The sequence below is a fragment of the Aulostomus chinensis genome, chromosome 14 (assembly GCF_037954235.1).
Source record: "Aulostomus chinensis isolate RoL2024-O1b breed Wild chromosome 14, RoL_Achi_v1.0, whole genome shotgun sequence".
Taxonomy (NCBI): Eukaryota; Metazoa; Chordata; class Actinopteri; order Syngnathiformes; family Aulostomidae; genus Aulostomus; species Aulostomus chinensis.
In genome coordinates this window covers 3,055,380-3,071,208 of record NC_141333.1, presented here as the reverse complement: position 1 = coordinate 3,071,208, position 15,829 = coordinate 3,055,380, and the positions used below count along the sequence as shown (strand labels likewise).

Below are 15,829 nucleotides of genomic sequence, written 5' to 3'. Positions count from 1 at the left end.
GGAAACTTTGTTAAAAGAAAGAAGAGCGAAACCTTTAAAATACAGTATCATGTTGATGCTGGTATAATTATTTATCTATGCCCTAGAATGTAGAATTTGGCCACCTCCAAAGTTAAATCTAATCTAGGGCCGTGTAAGTGCTCTGCTTCATGAACTACACTGGTCTTAAAAGATGATATTCAGCAGCAATAATAACAATCAGCAGCCTGTGTGGCTCCTGGAACAAGAAATTATGTGATAAATCAAAGACGGCAGCGTGAAGACGTGAAATGTCAAAACTCGTTAAGGCAAGAAGCCACGGTGGAGGGATGCTGCTGCCGCACAGAGGATCGATCACATCAAACATTTCAACAATTCATGATCGTCCTGCTTCCCTCATCTGTGCTGCCGACCGGTTCCCGCTCCGGACTGAAACCTCAAGGCAAACAGCACTTCACGCATGAGACCTTGTCCGTCCTCCACCCAGCTCCTCAGCTGCCCGTGCTGTAAACATTCCAGTCTGATTGGCTTAGACGTTGGCCCACAGCCCAAAGAATGGCTGTATAAAACTCCCAAGTGCTGAAAGCCAGTGTCAGAAAGCAGGAAGGACCCTGGGACTCACACGGGACTAAAATAAAGACTGAATAAAACATCCTGCAAGTGAAACCTCTAAAAATATGTGCAAAGGATTAGCCGCTTTACCCCAGACCTGCCTGGAGAGGTGAGACCAGCTTTACTTGTCCTTCCATGACATTGCGTAGAAATAGACTGAAACATAAATGAACTGTGAACTCATGTTGGTGTCATTCCCAAATCAGCTGTTTGCGTTTTGGCAAATTGCAGAGTCAAAGTTATCAACCCTTTACGTCCTCCAATCATTTCTGTGTATTTCTTCATGTATTCAAGACTAATTTAGAAGGGACAGAACGGATCAATCCACATTTCTGTGAGCTCATTGATTTAGAAGTTATCCCAGGGGCTGGTTGAAGTCTGGAGTTCCCCGCGGGTCAACGACATGACACCATTTCTGGGAAATCTTTTAGAAACACGCAGAAGAGCCAAACCAGCACATTTATGCTCACTTGTAAATTTTGTTAATCTCCTCATTCTTGGTTCAGAGGGTCTACTACCCAGCAGAGCCGCTTGAAATGTAGTAGAGACCCTCAGTACTACCAAAGGGATTTGAAGGACTATTTGAAGAAATATTTTAATTAATAATAAAAAAAAAAACATGCTTGAATAAATGATACTGATTAAGGGTTTTCCATCACCCAAACAGAATATAGAAGTGCAAAAATTTTGTAAGTGTCTGGAAGCAACTTTACAAACTTCATACCTGTAAGACAGTCAATCAATTTAAAGGACAAAGTACTCGTAGTTATGGTAGTTGGAAAAGTAGGAGGTACAGATTTATCGTGTGTTTTTGAGGGATTTATCTGCGATGGAATTTACTTAAAAAAAAAAACTGTTTTATCAACATTCTTTCTTTATTGAATGATTGCCCAGAGAGAAACTGTTTTTGAGGGAACAAGTTATGTCTTTCTCCCTCAGTTTAGCTTTTTTATACATGCATGTATGTTTTTTTTATAACAAGTTATATCTTACAGCTTCAAAATGCTATTGTTTCTCTCTCCCCCAAAAAGAAACAAAAAAAAATACATCCAGGGCTCTGTACCTTGCCAGCCAACACAATTCTGAAGATACTTCAGTGTATTTCAGTGGCACGTGTATCCCAGACCAGAAGTATGTTGGAGGGAGGGTGATAACATGATGAGGAACATGTTGCTTTCATGCATGAGAGGTAAAAGGGTCCCATGAGACACTGTCTCACTCCTCTGCTCCGTGTCCTCCAGGGCCAAAGAGATCAAGTCAAAATTGGGAGTTTTACTGCAGAAGCCAGAAAATGCCATCGACCTCATCATCCCGTACCCAGAGAAGACTGAGAAGAAGCCGGAGAAGCTGCAGAAGTGAGTACTTCCATGTTCACGAGTGTGTGTGTGTGTGTGTGTGTGTGTGTGTGTGTGTGTGTGTGTGTGTGTGTGTGTGTGTGTGTGTGTGTGTGTTCGCGCGCGCGTGTGTTGAGCAGATATTCATTAGTGGTCAACTGGCTGAGCAGACCAGCGAGCAGGCACGCAGCCTGGTGATCAAAGCACATGAAACGTCCTGTGACGCTGATTCTGTCGAGTGTCTGGAGAGCTTTTATTGGTCAGGAGCTCGTACCTGGAGAACGCTGAGCTGCGAGCGAGGAGATGGAACTCTGCACCACTCGCTTACATAACAAAGCTTTCCGTGTTCTCAGGTTTTCCTCAGTCACAATCACAACAAGACTTCAAACAGGATTTGGTGTTTGTCCCAGTGTGATTGTTCCATTCACGGTGTTGTTGTTCTGTTCTGACTGGTCAGTTACACAAGTGCTCACATTTCAATGTTCTCCGAAATTAATAACATTGAGTCCTTGGACTCCTGATTGGATAAAAGCAAAGCCAGCACACCAACACACATACGTGAAAACACCACACCCGTCAGTACAGAGGAATTTAAATTAGCGGGTCATCATGGACGAATACGGAAAATGCACCTGGAAACTAACATCCAATTTACCTGGTCACACAGTTGTGGAGGCAACATGTATCAGATACAAGCTTCCTGTCTGTCTCCTACCTGTCATTAGCATTTGCACTCTAATGCCCCAAGTCATTTTCACCAATGCAAGTTGTATAACCAGTGCAAGTTTCTCAGAAGCTAAATTAGCAGGCCACAAATTCTTTACATCACCATGGCGTTGTGATGCGTTGGGGGGGGGGGGGGGGGCACCGCAGAAACTACGCAAAATTACCCAATGTACTGCGATCAACACTCTAAAAAAACTTCATCAGGGACAACCAAACTTAATTGTACCAAAACAAAATGTAATTTTACAAGAATTTCATTTCAAGAAGGTTTTGTCACTGATCGATGAAAAACAAATCCTTTTACACATTGTTGCCCACGGCGTGACGTCGCTGAACCAGGAATCTCTCTGCTTTTATCAGCTCCGTTAGCGGGATGTTGCTGACATTTGGTAACTGTAACAGACGTCATGCCACAACCAGAGAGCGATGTTGAGGGGTCATGTCCTATCACGCGTTTCTATGAGATTCGATTGAGACATTTATAAAGAGCAAGTCATTTCTGAGAGGAGCGAGCGAGTGGATGGCTCAAACAATCCAGAGACTTCTCATCCTGAGGCAGTGAAGACTGTTTTTGTTGTCACGACCACTGTGGGAGTGAGTTTCGTAACTGTAAGGACACAAAGTTGAACCCAAGTTTTCCAAACTGTGACGATTTAAGTCACACCTTCGCCGTTACACTGACACATCATCAAACCTTCTCAAAAACATCCTCCTGCTGCTGTGAGAGAGAAATCCTCCTGAATGGGTCAAACAGCCTCCTGAACCTCTCCGACCCCCTGATAGATGTGGCTGATTGGACGATAACGGCCTACTTCATACCGAGAGAGAAGTCCAACTGTCTCTCACAGGTGAAGTGAATGTCATGTGAGGTCATCGTCCCTCTTCCTCTCACACTAGGGGGAGCTACTTTGAAATGACATGTGCAGGACCAGATGGAATCAATCATCAGCTGATGTTTTCCAGACTGAAATCTGGCAGCAGAAGCAAGACGCGACGTATTTGCAGTAGAAAGACATGGTAGAAGAGACCGTGGCGTATTACATAAGAGCCAAAGTAAAGAGTCCCATGTTACAAACTTGTTTTTCTTGTTGAACATTACTGTATTTTAATCAGTGTGAACGCAACACTTTGAAATGTGCACTGAATACCCTGATGAACGAGTGGCTAATGCAACATTCTGTTGCGCAAAAAAGAAAAAGATCAGTATTCAGTTGCTTGAAGCTGCTTGGCTGAGATTTGTCTGCTGACGTGATGTGTTTTGTTTGCAGGCCTTCACCTGAGGAAGCTGCTCAATGGCGCGAGAGTCTGGATCGCGTTCTGAACAACGGCTGTAGGTCAACTTCTTAATCCTTCCCGTCCTCGCTGGCGCACAGGCGCACCTCACATTGTGCATCCGCTGTGCTCTTCATCAATTAACTTCCAGTGGTTTTTGTTCAGAGCCCATGATGACACTAACGGTGGCACTGCGTTTCATACATCCAGTGACTTATTCAACCACTATCAAGGAACTCAAGAGAACATGTTAAAAAAGAGAGAGTGAAAGAGAGAGCAAGGGAAATTTATTCTTATGGAACTGCAAACTTTTCTCAAAAGTCTCTCAACTCCAAGAACTTCATTATGTCACATGAAATACCTCCTCTGCGGAGGTGGAAGCTATATTCCCTCTCTGAAGTAAACATACCATCTATGCAGTGCTTTGCAGAACGTCTTAGCAGTAAAATGCAGTTAAAGTGAACTGTAAGAGGCAGAGCGAGTGGTGCACTGGCTTATCTCCAAGGGTGGCTCCCTGACAACAGCTTTGCTAGGCTTGTTTGCACTTTCAGTAAATATCAAATTAGGATCAAAATGATCACAGTCGGTGTGTACACTCAGGCTGATGAATGTTGAAGTAATGAGGCAAAACAGTGATGCAATCATAAGTTGAAGGTATTAAGGACACATCAAGAGAACTGGCTGATGGAGAAAATGTAGCTACTGAGAGTGAATCCAGGTCTCCAAGCAGGAGCGAGAGCAGAGAGGGGAGTGCCGATTAACTCGGATGGTCAATGGTGTCCAGCAGCACCAGTAAACTCTCCTGCTAATTCATCATTGATGTTGCCTCTGCGTGTCGGAGCGGTCCGGCGTGCAGTCACCAACGACGCAGTCGTAATAAAACATTTTCTTGGTGGGTGGCAAAGGACCGTTGACTGTGGCTCCTCCGGCACAGTCTGACAGCCTGATACATGTTCCTCCTGTGTTTGCATGCCTGCATGAGCGTGTGTGTGTGCGTGTGTGTGTGTGTCTGCATTTGTATCAGCCCATGGAGGTTGTGTGTGTTATGGCAACATCTCCAGGGAAAAGCTGAAATGAATCCACCAGCAGTGATTTATGAGATGGTTGGTGCAAACTGCCGGGCTGTGATTATTTATCCAGGCTGTGTTGTACATTAACATTATTCTGGATGGCTTCTTTCTTATTAATCCCCCCAGGATCCATCAAGAGTTATTACTTTTCAGATGTAGACTTACACTTCGCGCTCGGCTGTAAAGTTTCAAAAATGCACAATGTTGTATTATGCAGTAGTCGATACATAATGTATGAGCACCGGCTCAAACATGGTGCAGACAATCATGCAGCCGCTGCCGTTGTTTAATCATAACTCAGCTGTGAGTTGATGCTCACTAAGCAGCAGCGGTGAAGCGGCTCTCTTCAGCTTTAGTTTGAGACGCGTGCAGGGGGGATGTTTAACCACCAGATCCAGCATCAACTCATCTCACCCTCAAAAGCTACACTTGATGAATAATTCAAGGAAGTTGAAGCCTCATTTGTTATTATTCCTGAAATATGTATGATAATCTCAAGGTTATCGTCTAATTATTCATCAAGAAATCCTGTCCTTTGGTTGGTTGTTGTTTTTTTGTTCAATTTATCATAAGTTCCTCAGTTTATGCAATTAGTTACCACATTTTGTCCACTAATAATCAACCAGTAAAATCACATTAATTTCTTGATTCTTTATTTGTTGCTTTTTTCCATTTGCTTTTGTTTTTTTGTATTGTTTTTTTTCCTGCAAATGTTCTTGATTCCTTTAAGGAATTTCTGACTTTTCGAGCACTTCGTGTCATTCACCTGACGAGGAGCAATCATCGAAACAAGAAGCTGTAATTTCTGCTGTCAGCTGCTGCACTGATAGACATCTTGTCACGAGTGTTCTCTTTGTGCGTCCTTGTGCTGCAGCACTCTGCGGCCTGATTGCAGCTCGGTGCTATTTAAAACCAAAGCAGCCCTTTAGATTTCAGATAAAAGCCGGCGGCCCAAACTGAGAGCTTATCATCTCCAGCACATGCTGGCTGACACAATGGGACCTTTAGCAGGCATTGTGTTTAATTACAATGGTCCTCCCTGAAATGGACTGTTGTTTTATCTTGCCTCGTTTTAGGATAACCACCGAGCCTTCGCATTGATCCAGATAGAGTTGCTATTGTGTACACACCTCCATTTTGCATTCCGGCAGGCTGATTGTTGGTAAGCCCATCTTCAGGAAGAGTTGAAGAATTGACATTCTAAGGAATCTTTTATGTTTGAGCAGTCAGTTAAAAGCAAACAATGATCTTTCCTTCCATGGCTGAAAGCAGCTCCACCTCTGAAACCCACGCATCAATATTTTGCATCTTTGTTACCAAAGGAGTTATGAACAAAGTAAAAAAAAAAAAAAAAAACATATTGTGGTTGAGCAGGAAGTTACATGTTGTTTTACTTTTCTTGGCTGTCGCAGTTCGGATTTTCTCATGTGACCTTCCTAGAGGGCCCAAAATTTTATATTTTTAAATGCGAAACTGTTAGATAACTTTTCATTTAACCTTTAAGGTTAATGTTAAAAGGCCTGAAAATAGAAAGCCACAATTACTTGAAGAGAAATATTTCTCAGGGGACTTTTCAAAACCTGAAACAACATGTAGAAATGTCTGAACACTTTAGTGCTCATCTAATAATGTATCTGTTTACCATCTGTGTTTGTCTCCGTCAGATGGTCAAGCTGCTTTCCGTAGCTTCCTGCAGTCTGAGTTCAGTGATGAGAACATCGAGTTCTGGATGGCCTGCGAGGAGTTCAAGAAGATCAAGAGCACCGTGAAGATGGCTGCCAAGGCCAAAAAGATCTATGAGGACTTCATCCAGTTTGAGGGGCCGAGAGAGGTCAGGCACCCCGGCTACTTCCCTTTCTTATCAAACACCACATACAATGTACAAGTAGTCGTACAAGTAGTGAAGTTCCTCAAGTGTGGCTGGAAGTCGTGACGCTCACACAGCGTGTTCAGTTTACGCAGAGCTTTGATATTAATGCTCATCACTGAATACTCAGGTGTTATTTTTTTCATCGTTCCACCTTCATATCTGGACTTGACGACTTTGGAAGTATTCAGACTTTGACTGTGGGGTTTCAACCAGTCACGTTCACCTGGTGAACTTGATACTACACGGACACGCAAATGGAGGCTGACGCTCAAGATGGAAAGAACCGGCTTACGTTCTCACCTGTTTAGAGCCGAACCACTGCATCTCCGACGGTAACAGAAGCCTCACCCGTCCCACCCGGGGCAGAGAATAAAATTATAAATATAAATATAAAACAACAACGACGATGTAATTCAGGCGCCCGTATACAGACCAGACATATGAGACCAGAACAACTGAAAATGTAGTTTTCATTGGCTCGCATGTTGGTGATACAGCGCATGCTCATCACTCACATGTCACTGTGCTGTGAGAGGGCAAGGAGGGAGAGAGGGCAGGACGGGCGGGTGAGACGCCACCACGGTCGACAAGAGCAAACAGTGTTTCAGTAAAAAAAAGGATTCGGAAGTTGGGAACTTATCAATTTTGGGTGAGAACGCTCGGAACGGTTCAAGATAAGGTTCGTGCACAGAACCCGTTCCTCGTTGTTGGGAAAGACCAACGAGGAAAAAGTGAGAAAGAAATCCCAGCTTCCCGAGCAGTTCCTGCTGTGATTGTGATGGTGAGGTCACTCTCTGGACGGCGCCTCTGGCAAACAGGACTTGATGCAATTCATGTTTCCAATATGATTACAAAAGGTTTTCTTTTCCACAAATCACTACGTCCTCACCTTCTTCCTCCTCTTTTTTTATATGCCGTCTTCCTCCGCCACAGGTCAACATTGACCACGTCACCAAGGATGTGACCCTGAGGAATTTGGTGGACCTCTCTCCTGTGACCTTTGACCTGGCCCAAAAGAGGATCTTCGCCCTGATGGAGAAGGACTCCTTTGGACGTTTCCTGAGATCTGAGCAGTATCAGGAGCTCCTGGTCAACTAAGCAGGAGTTTGCAGTGCTGGAGTGGAGGGGTGGAAACCTTTCTAACAGCAAAATATTGGTTAAAATATTAGAAAATCAGCAGCAAGAAAGAATTTTAAAAAATGTTCCTAATAAACCACTGTTTGTGTGTGTGTGTAAGATGCAGCTCGAGAATCAGTTTATTTGACAAAACATGAAATCATTACGGCAAGAAAAATTAGTTTTCAAAATACAATTAATGAGATTACCAACCACCTCTCCACCCAACACACACACACACACACACACCTGTACTTCTGCTGCCCGGAATTAATTGAAAAGCCAAATTCTTGCCTGTAGCCCCTTTTCATAGCAGACAATTTGATTTGTCAAAGAAGGAAAAACAGGTGGAATGAAAACATTAGCGACGGCCGCTTTCTATTTCGTTGAGCCGGACCCAGGGCTCTGGTATGGCGCCCTCAATAATATGGACAATTAGTGGAACAGAGCTGTTGCTAATGTGAGCACCTGTGCTGGTTAGACAGCCCTGCGGTGAAAAGGGCCTATGAGGTTCTCCACCAGCAGAGGTACAGGAACCAACATACGAAAGCCGTCTGTTGGCATTTACCCCTCAATGAACAGATGAACCGATCATGAAACACAGAGGAACCGCACTGGGCCCCACCTCTGTGCCGAAGTGCCGTTGTAACTTCATCGCTGTCTACACACCCGACTTTGCTTGTTTTTCAACCGCTGTAGTGAAGAGCGCAACTTGCAAAGTGTAATTTTTATGCCGCGTTTTAACACGTTTGGGTTAAATTTGAATGAGTTCCGCACCAAGTTTGATGAACTCAGCTACATAGTTTGTGCATGTTCCAGCACATTCTCCGCTGGTGACAGGAGATGGACACCACAGGGCCACAAGAAGGTTATTCGTCTTTCTTCCACTTGTTCGGGAAAAGCAGTCCAAGTCGGCCGGACGAGCTCACGTTTCGAATCTTTTGGCGATACCACAGACAGCCTTAGTTATTACAGCACTTTGATGCCGATTCTTTTTTTAAAATTTTTTATTCGCAAGGGCAGCTTCTATGAGGGGTCGTATGGAAAAATTTATCTGAATTTCCCAAGATAAAGATAAACTATGAAAAGCATTTTTGATCGACGTGACCACAAAAATTACCTGGACATGTTGGCGAACATAATCATGATCCCTCCCTTGATGCGGACCAAACAAAGTCAGGCAACAGACTGACGTTGTGGTTTCCCCGAGAAAAAGTTATTTTTGCCTTTGAATATCCCAGAAACGTTGTGACCTACACCACGTTTTCCCCACAGTAAATAACAAGAAGCAACTTCCAAAGAATATTCAGATTTGACATTTTAACGGAGTACTGAATCATTTCCCGCTAAGCCCAAGTAGGTTTAAAAGAAAAGAGGAAAAAAAAAAAAGGAGGTATCGTCAGGCCTCTTACAAGCACTGACTCACTCTTCTTTGTCTCCACCAAACTCTCATACTCACACATACACAAATATAGTAAGTCAGCATCCTGTGAGAGGCCTCCTTGAGAACAGTGCTGGCTCGTTGGCTCGGTGGTCAAGCTCCTCGGCTGCCACCAAACTGCAAGTTGCTAAGATGGGAAAATCAAGTAGGAGGGAATCTCAGAGTAAGAAGAGAACTGAGCAGTGTTTCTTTTTATACAGAGAGGAAAGGTTTCTCACGTGCCATAACTTAAGTGTATTCTGGGTCAGTAAACATGTAGCCGACTTTGGCTAATTTGGCAAAAAAAAAGAGCATGAGACAGAAACTACATGTTTGCTGCAATGCTGACACCAGTTCACGAGAATAATCTCATATATGAAACAAACGTGTTGACCGTAGCTCAACATGACAGGTTATTTGAACTGATATTTACCTTCCATGCTATTTACCAGGTTAACACCTCCAGTCACAAGTTATAACTCACTCATATAAACTGATATTTACACAAAGCAGAGACGAAGTCGGAGGTGAGGGTGAGCTGGGTGTTGGCGTGCAATGATTGTCTGAAATATATACAATTAGTTGAATGTAGCAATCACGTTGTGTGATCCTATTTACTCTTTTTTTGTGTTTAAGAAAAAGCATGTATGTCAACCAACACACCTATATTATAACCTCAATATTCAGCATTTAATAAGTCCCTATTGTTCTCATGATTGCAAATGTATCCACAAACTACATCAATGACAAATTTCTGGTTTGATCTGTTAAACAAACGTGAAAATCCAGCCAATGAAGTCAAAGAAGGACCCTTCAACAACCGACAAGGGTTTACTGTGGCACAGATTGGCCAGTCTGATGTCATAACCTTCATCCTCAGGTAAAAAACAAAAGGACAATAAGGGCTTTAAGAGTGCTGAGTGTTCATAACCCAATGTAGCCTTGCATGTACGTTTTGGATTTGACAACATAAAAATATATATGCATACAATTCCTGAAGATGTATTTATTTTGACCTGTAAATATCTGCTATTTACCACCGACTGTGTCTAAGTTATTCATAAATACAGCAATGGAATCCGTGAATCTTTGCATGGAGAGCTGGCAAGGGCTCTTCCCTGAGACCTGTTCCTGTTATAAAAAGAGGAAACATACGACTTCCAATTGTCACTCTGTTTTTCTTTAAAGGAAATTATTTACAGTGTGTGTATAAAAAAGACGCTCATGAAGGATGCTTTTTAATAACAGCAACAAATGAAAAACATATATTCTTTTTAGTCCAAAACACACGACAAAAAACATGATTTTCCATTTGTGTCAGAATTCGAGACGTCCGAAGACTCGAGGAGGGTTGAATCCCGGGCAGCTTGACCAGGTTGGGGGAGAGATGCTTGGCCTCTGTGGGACGATGATGGAGGTCACTGACACCGCTCAGTGCTGCTGGACTGGAGTCCCATGGGACCAAAAGTGAATAGTTCTTAAATCTGGGAAGGGATAAAAGGACATCGTGGTTGGGTAATACATGAACTCTTCCCCCACCATGTTGTTTCTTTTTTGAATATAAAAACTTACCGGTAGCTGCCAGTGGTTATGAACATTTTCACTAAACTTTCAAGATGTCCAGAATATTTTGTGCCTGATTGTGGAGAAACTGTACAAAACAGAGCAAAGAGCAGAGCCTTTATTTATTTATTTTTTACTTTCCTTGAGAGTTCATCCTTTCTTTTTTAGCAACACTTGAATCAGACTTGGTTTCATGAAAACTGTCATTTTCAGACGAAGAGCTGAGAAACGTGCATTCTCCCAGGAGAAGTGATTTTCACGCGCAACATTGATTTGATATTTATATTTTCTCCACAACCACATGGTTACTTGAATTGTGTACTATTAAAATTAACAACGGTAAAAGGACTGGTTGGAGCTCTGTGCTCCTGTTCCCAACCAGGACATCCATCCTCCTCCTCTGCCCGACTTAAGTGCTCCTCAGCTGGCCTGGTGCAGCACCACAGGTCCCTGGAGAACCACTACTTCCATCCATCTGCAGCGTCTTTCCAGTTTCTTCTTCTCTGCTTGATTTGGACCTAGACGTGCAGAGTTCTGACACAAGGTGGACAGTAGCGCCTTGTACCGTGAGAGCCATGACACCAGATGCCAGTAAAACTCAGTGGAGGCTTTGTCTCACAAATGATAGGACATCTCATCAATGTCCGGGATGTCCTCCCCTGTTGAGGGATGATCTTTTTACTTTCTCACTATTTGTGTGTCTGGAGTAAAAAAAAATTATACATCGGTTCAGTTTGGGGTAACTTTTCGTTTGTTTGGTTATTTGTTTTTGCCGCTTCCAGCTAGGAGCAAGCTAAGTTTTCCTTCACAGCTTCAATCCACTATCCAAATGCCCCCAAAAAAAACCCAACCTCCAGCTAGAGACGTAAATCCTTGTAGCTTTTACCTGATCTAGACGAGATAAGATGAAAAAAATAATCGCCGAAATTTGAAAATATTCAACAATCAACATCCCTCCAACCCATCTTTCATTACATTCATCATAATAAGTTAATTAGCTTAAGGAACAAAGCAGCAAGAGCACACCTCTGGAAATGTGATGAGTGGAAATCAGAACGGATCCAGATGTGGCAGAGAGTCAGCCAACCAACACAAACACTGTCACAGTTCCTAGAAATAGAAGGAAACGTTCGGATGACTTCAGGCCCCGGAGGAGGTATGTGACGTTCCTGACAAATGTTCTGTCGAGTTGAACTTGCTGCTTCTGCTGTACGTGTTGTACGCTGTCAGACTCACAGAAGCCTCAGAGCAGCTTCTTAGAGGCTGAAACAACCGAGGACATGGAAAATGAGCAGCGCTTCTCCAAATATAATGAGCTGAAACCTTTTCCTTCAAATATCCTGAAAGGTCCGACAACAAAAACAGGTTCATTCCCATAAAACGCACAATAAAAATGTCATTAGTTTTGGAGTTTGGGTTACAGTCCTTTAACATTTGGGATGGTCACCTGATACTTGACTTGATTTTCCTCCAAATACCAGAGGAAGAATTCCCCTTCAACCACGTTGCGTAACAAGGTTTTAAAGACTGATTTCATGTCTCCTGGCCAGCCAGCAGACATGATTATCCCTAAAAGTACAAGCAGACCTGCAGCCTTTCCCACATCTGTCTCCTGGAGCACCGCAATCAGCCTCGAGATAAGAAACGACTGATGTTCTATCTGGATGGAAGTTTGTGGGATTTGTTGTTGTTTTTTTTTCTAAAACATGAGAGAAATGTCTACCCAGATTATACAGACATGCTGTCATCAAGTCTTTAAATACTGACGGGTTAGGGCCATAAAACCCGACTGCGCTCCGTGTAGGCGCAAGCCTCGTTCCAGCGGGCTGCAGGATCAGTGAACTCACTGGCGGCAGATTCTTTCTGTAGCTTCTCATTAAAAAAGGTGCCTTGTGGCAAAGGGATTTCTTGTCTTTGAATAAGAAGAAGTTCAGTTGTTATGTGAGTTCGTCACTTCCCGGTGATATCAGAAGCTGCTGCGACACACAGCGACCCCCCACAGGGACTTCAGCTTCAGTCGACACTCCGCCTGTAGCGTCTAAATTTGAACATGCAGGGTAAAACACTGGGAAATCAACAGAACCACCGTCAAGCTTCCTCAAATGAGATAAACGAGGTGTTATTTGAATGTGGAACGTCAGGTGACCAACATCGAGAACACCTAAATTCAAGAATACTGCTGACAGCCGATGTGTGGATTTTAAGTTCATTTGTCAAGCGACTAACTAGCCACAAATCATGAATTTTTTTTTTACATTTTAACATCTGAAGTCCAACATTGGAGGATGGCGTTTCAGCCTCAGTCTGTGTTTCAGCTAAACTTTGACATCTGTCGGTTGGCACAAGGATACTTCTCTTTAGGCTCGGTAGCATCGGGAAATCTGTTTGAGTCACGACACAACGGATGTTTCAGCTCGCGTCTCTCTCTTCAGTCAGGTTGACGCAACCCTTTCGTGGCTGTAGGCTGAGGTTCTGCTGAACGCTTTCGTACTGTGTGAGTAACTCCAGTGTCAAAAGGTCAAATAACAGATGTGAGACTTGTTAACATAATTTCCTTTTTATCTGTAATCTGTAAAATGTCAGTTTATTCAGACAGATTATTAGACACTCACAGGCATGGAAAAATGCCATGAATCAGTTTACATCAGCAGGCGGCGCTTTTGGGGGGGAAGTATTGCTTTAATATTAAAAGTCTGAGCCAAAAGTACACTTGGTCGTTCATTTTACAGATTCAACCTTTGATCAGAAGATGAGTGCAGGTCTCCCACGTGCAGGTGAGGTCTTCGCGCCCGACAGGACTTCAATGAATGAAAAATTCATTCTTTGTTTCGCAACAGTTTTTTTTATTTTTCAAACTGCTGTTATAGACTATCACAGTCCCCCCCCCCCCCCCCCCCCCAAATAAGGGATAAGAAATGAAAGGACCTAAAGCTAAACTTATCCTGAATCAATATCCTCAGGGCTCATTGGAGTTGAAGTGAATTTGAAATTCCTCCAAAAGGGAGTCCTAATATATGAGGAGCAACCATGAAGGGCGCCACAGGGTCCACGCTACATTTTTGGCTGGACAGCAGCAGCAGATGTCCGAGCGATGAAGCTACAGAGCGAGTGTGACGTTGACTGATGGGTTGTTAGTGTGGCTAAGCTACGCCACAGTGCATCTCCTGTTATCAGCTGGCAAGATGGGGATGACTTGGCTTCTTGTTAATGATACCAGGGCCTTCCTTTCATCAGTGGTGATGTGGGGGGGCTCACACCTTCAACCTTGATGGCTGACTGTTGCTGCGATGGCATCTGCTAACGAATCCAGCACAGTGCAATCATTAGGCGAGGACATGCACCTGGTCCACCCATCACATGAATCCAGTTGGGTCAACGACCCTCATGTGACCCTAACGACTGCAAGGGGTTTATAAAGCCTGCAGCTCCCCGCTAATTAGCTGAAGAAGCCTCCTGGGAGAGAGGAGAAACACAGCCAGCTGCCTGTGATGCAGCATTGAAGTTACAAGAGTGTAAAACAAGGCTGCCCCCCGCCCAAGTCAGGCGTTTGTTTGAGCCATCAACCACAAACTCACATTTTCTGTGGTCAGAATGACGACAGCCACCAGATGACATCTTGTCTAGACCCTGCCACAGGCACGGGCCTTGTTGCACTCCCGCTAAATGGAAGATCTGTTTAAGAATGAAGGTGACATCATTAAAATTCAACAACCAGCAAGTTAAAAAAAAAAAAAAAAAACCTCATCAGTATTCATGCTGACAGATGGTTCCTGTTTGACGGCGAGAACACGCACTCATTTATGTTTATTTCAACCCTTCCCTTTAATATGGAATGCACTCCAGAGCTGTCAGTGACTTCATTAAATGCTGAGCTACTCGGCTCTAAACTGCTCGTCGAGAGTTCTCCAGACGAGTACTCTGCCCTTCAGATCTGCTCCTTATCAGCCGATCGTCAACCTGCTGCCCGCCACGCTGCACCTCGCTATCTAATCAGCACACTCACTCAACACTCTTTTGGAAGTCAGGTACCAGTAAAAAAGAACAAGAGGGTCTGTTGGGTGCACGTCAAAAGCTGAGGAAAAGAAACCCACCTGTCATCCGTCGGGATTATTGACCTGATAACAGTCAAATAGTTAGCGCCTCTGCCGCTAGATGAGAGTATCTGAGACCTGTGACAGGACAAGCCGAGCTGCAGCTCCACTGGTCACTTATGATGTGAACACGACACCCATGCATGCGTTGTTTTTGTTTCATTTTTCAATGCAATGCCAAATCCCCCCAAAAAACACTTAAAACACACGTGACCTGCCTGATTCATGTAAATGTCCCATCCATGTACAATGACAATATTATCACTGTTCACACACAAACTTGCTCTAAAAGTCTCGTGCAGTTGTTGCAAGTTGCATGAACATAAGAACAACCAACAGCAAGATAAACCACCTCAGTCCTGCCCTGTTTATTATCTGAACCTCTCTACACAAGAAACCAGAGATCCAGACACCCAGCCTCAGGGGTGTGTGTGTGTGTGTGTGTGTGTGTGTGATGAGCAGATAGGTAGCTGTGCATGTGTACGTGCCTCCTCGCATGCATGATCACATTAAAGCACCAGATCCTCCTGTCAGGTTGTCATTAGCAGGCCTTGCAGCTGCCCGGTGTTGGGATGGCAGGAGCAAACATGGAGCGGTAAGCAGGTTAACGTCGAATGAAGGTCGCTCAGGCATGGCGGCCTGAGCCTGTACAGACGCTGACGGCTGCAGCTGCAGGCGTGGAAAGACAAACGCAATCCCGGCGCTGTAGATGTGCTTCTTTTATCCGGTGTCAGCATGAAGTGTGCCATGGTCTCAGCGCTGGAAAGTACTTTTAC

The 15,829-nt window shown here is 43.8% G+C and overlaps 1 protein-coding gene across 1 annotated transcript; it reads left to right on the top strand.

Moving 5' to 3' along the window:
• The first annotated feature begins 545 nt into the window (after positions 1-545).
• rgs5a (regulator of G protein signaling 5a) lies at positions 546-10,548 on the top strand. Its single transcript, XM_086223911.1, has 5 exons — positions 546-700; positions 1,833-1,946; positions 3,920-3,981; positions 6,658-6,824; positions 7,797-10,548. Exons 1-5 carry the CDS (start codon positions 657-659, stop codon positions 7,959-7,961), a joined length of 552 nt encoding a protein of 183 aa, XP_086080037.1. The 5' UTR covers positions 546-656; the 3' UTR covers positions 7,962-10,548.
• The last annotated feature ends 5,281 nt before the right edge of the window (positions 10,549-15,829 follow it).

Excerpts from the sequence above, each read along its gene's own strand:
- rgs5a (XM_086223911.1), top strand. The coding sequence starts at position 657 with ATGTGCAAAGGATTAGCCGCTTTACCCCAGACCTGCCTGGAGAG. Across the intron at positions 1,947-3,919 it reads AAGCCGGAGAAGCTGCAGAA|GCCTTCACCTGAGGAAGCTG; the intron begins GTGAGTACTTCC and ends TTTTGTTTGCAG. Across the intron at positions 3,982-6,657 it reads TCGCGTTCTGAACAACGGCT|ATGGTCAAGCTGCTTTCCGT; the intron begins GTAGGTCAACTT and ends TGTCTCCGTCAG.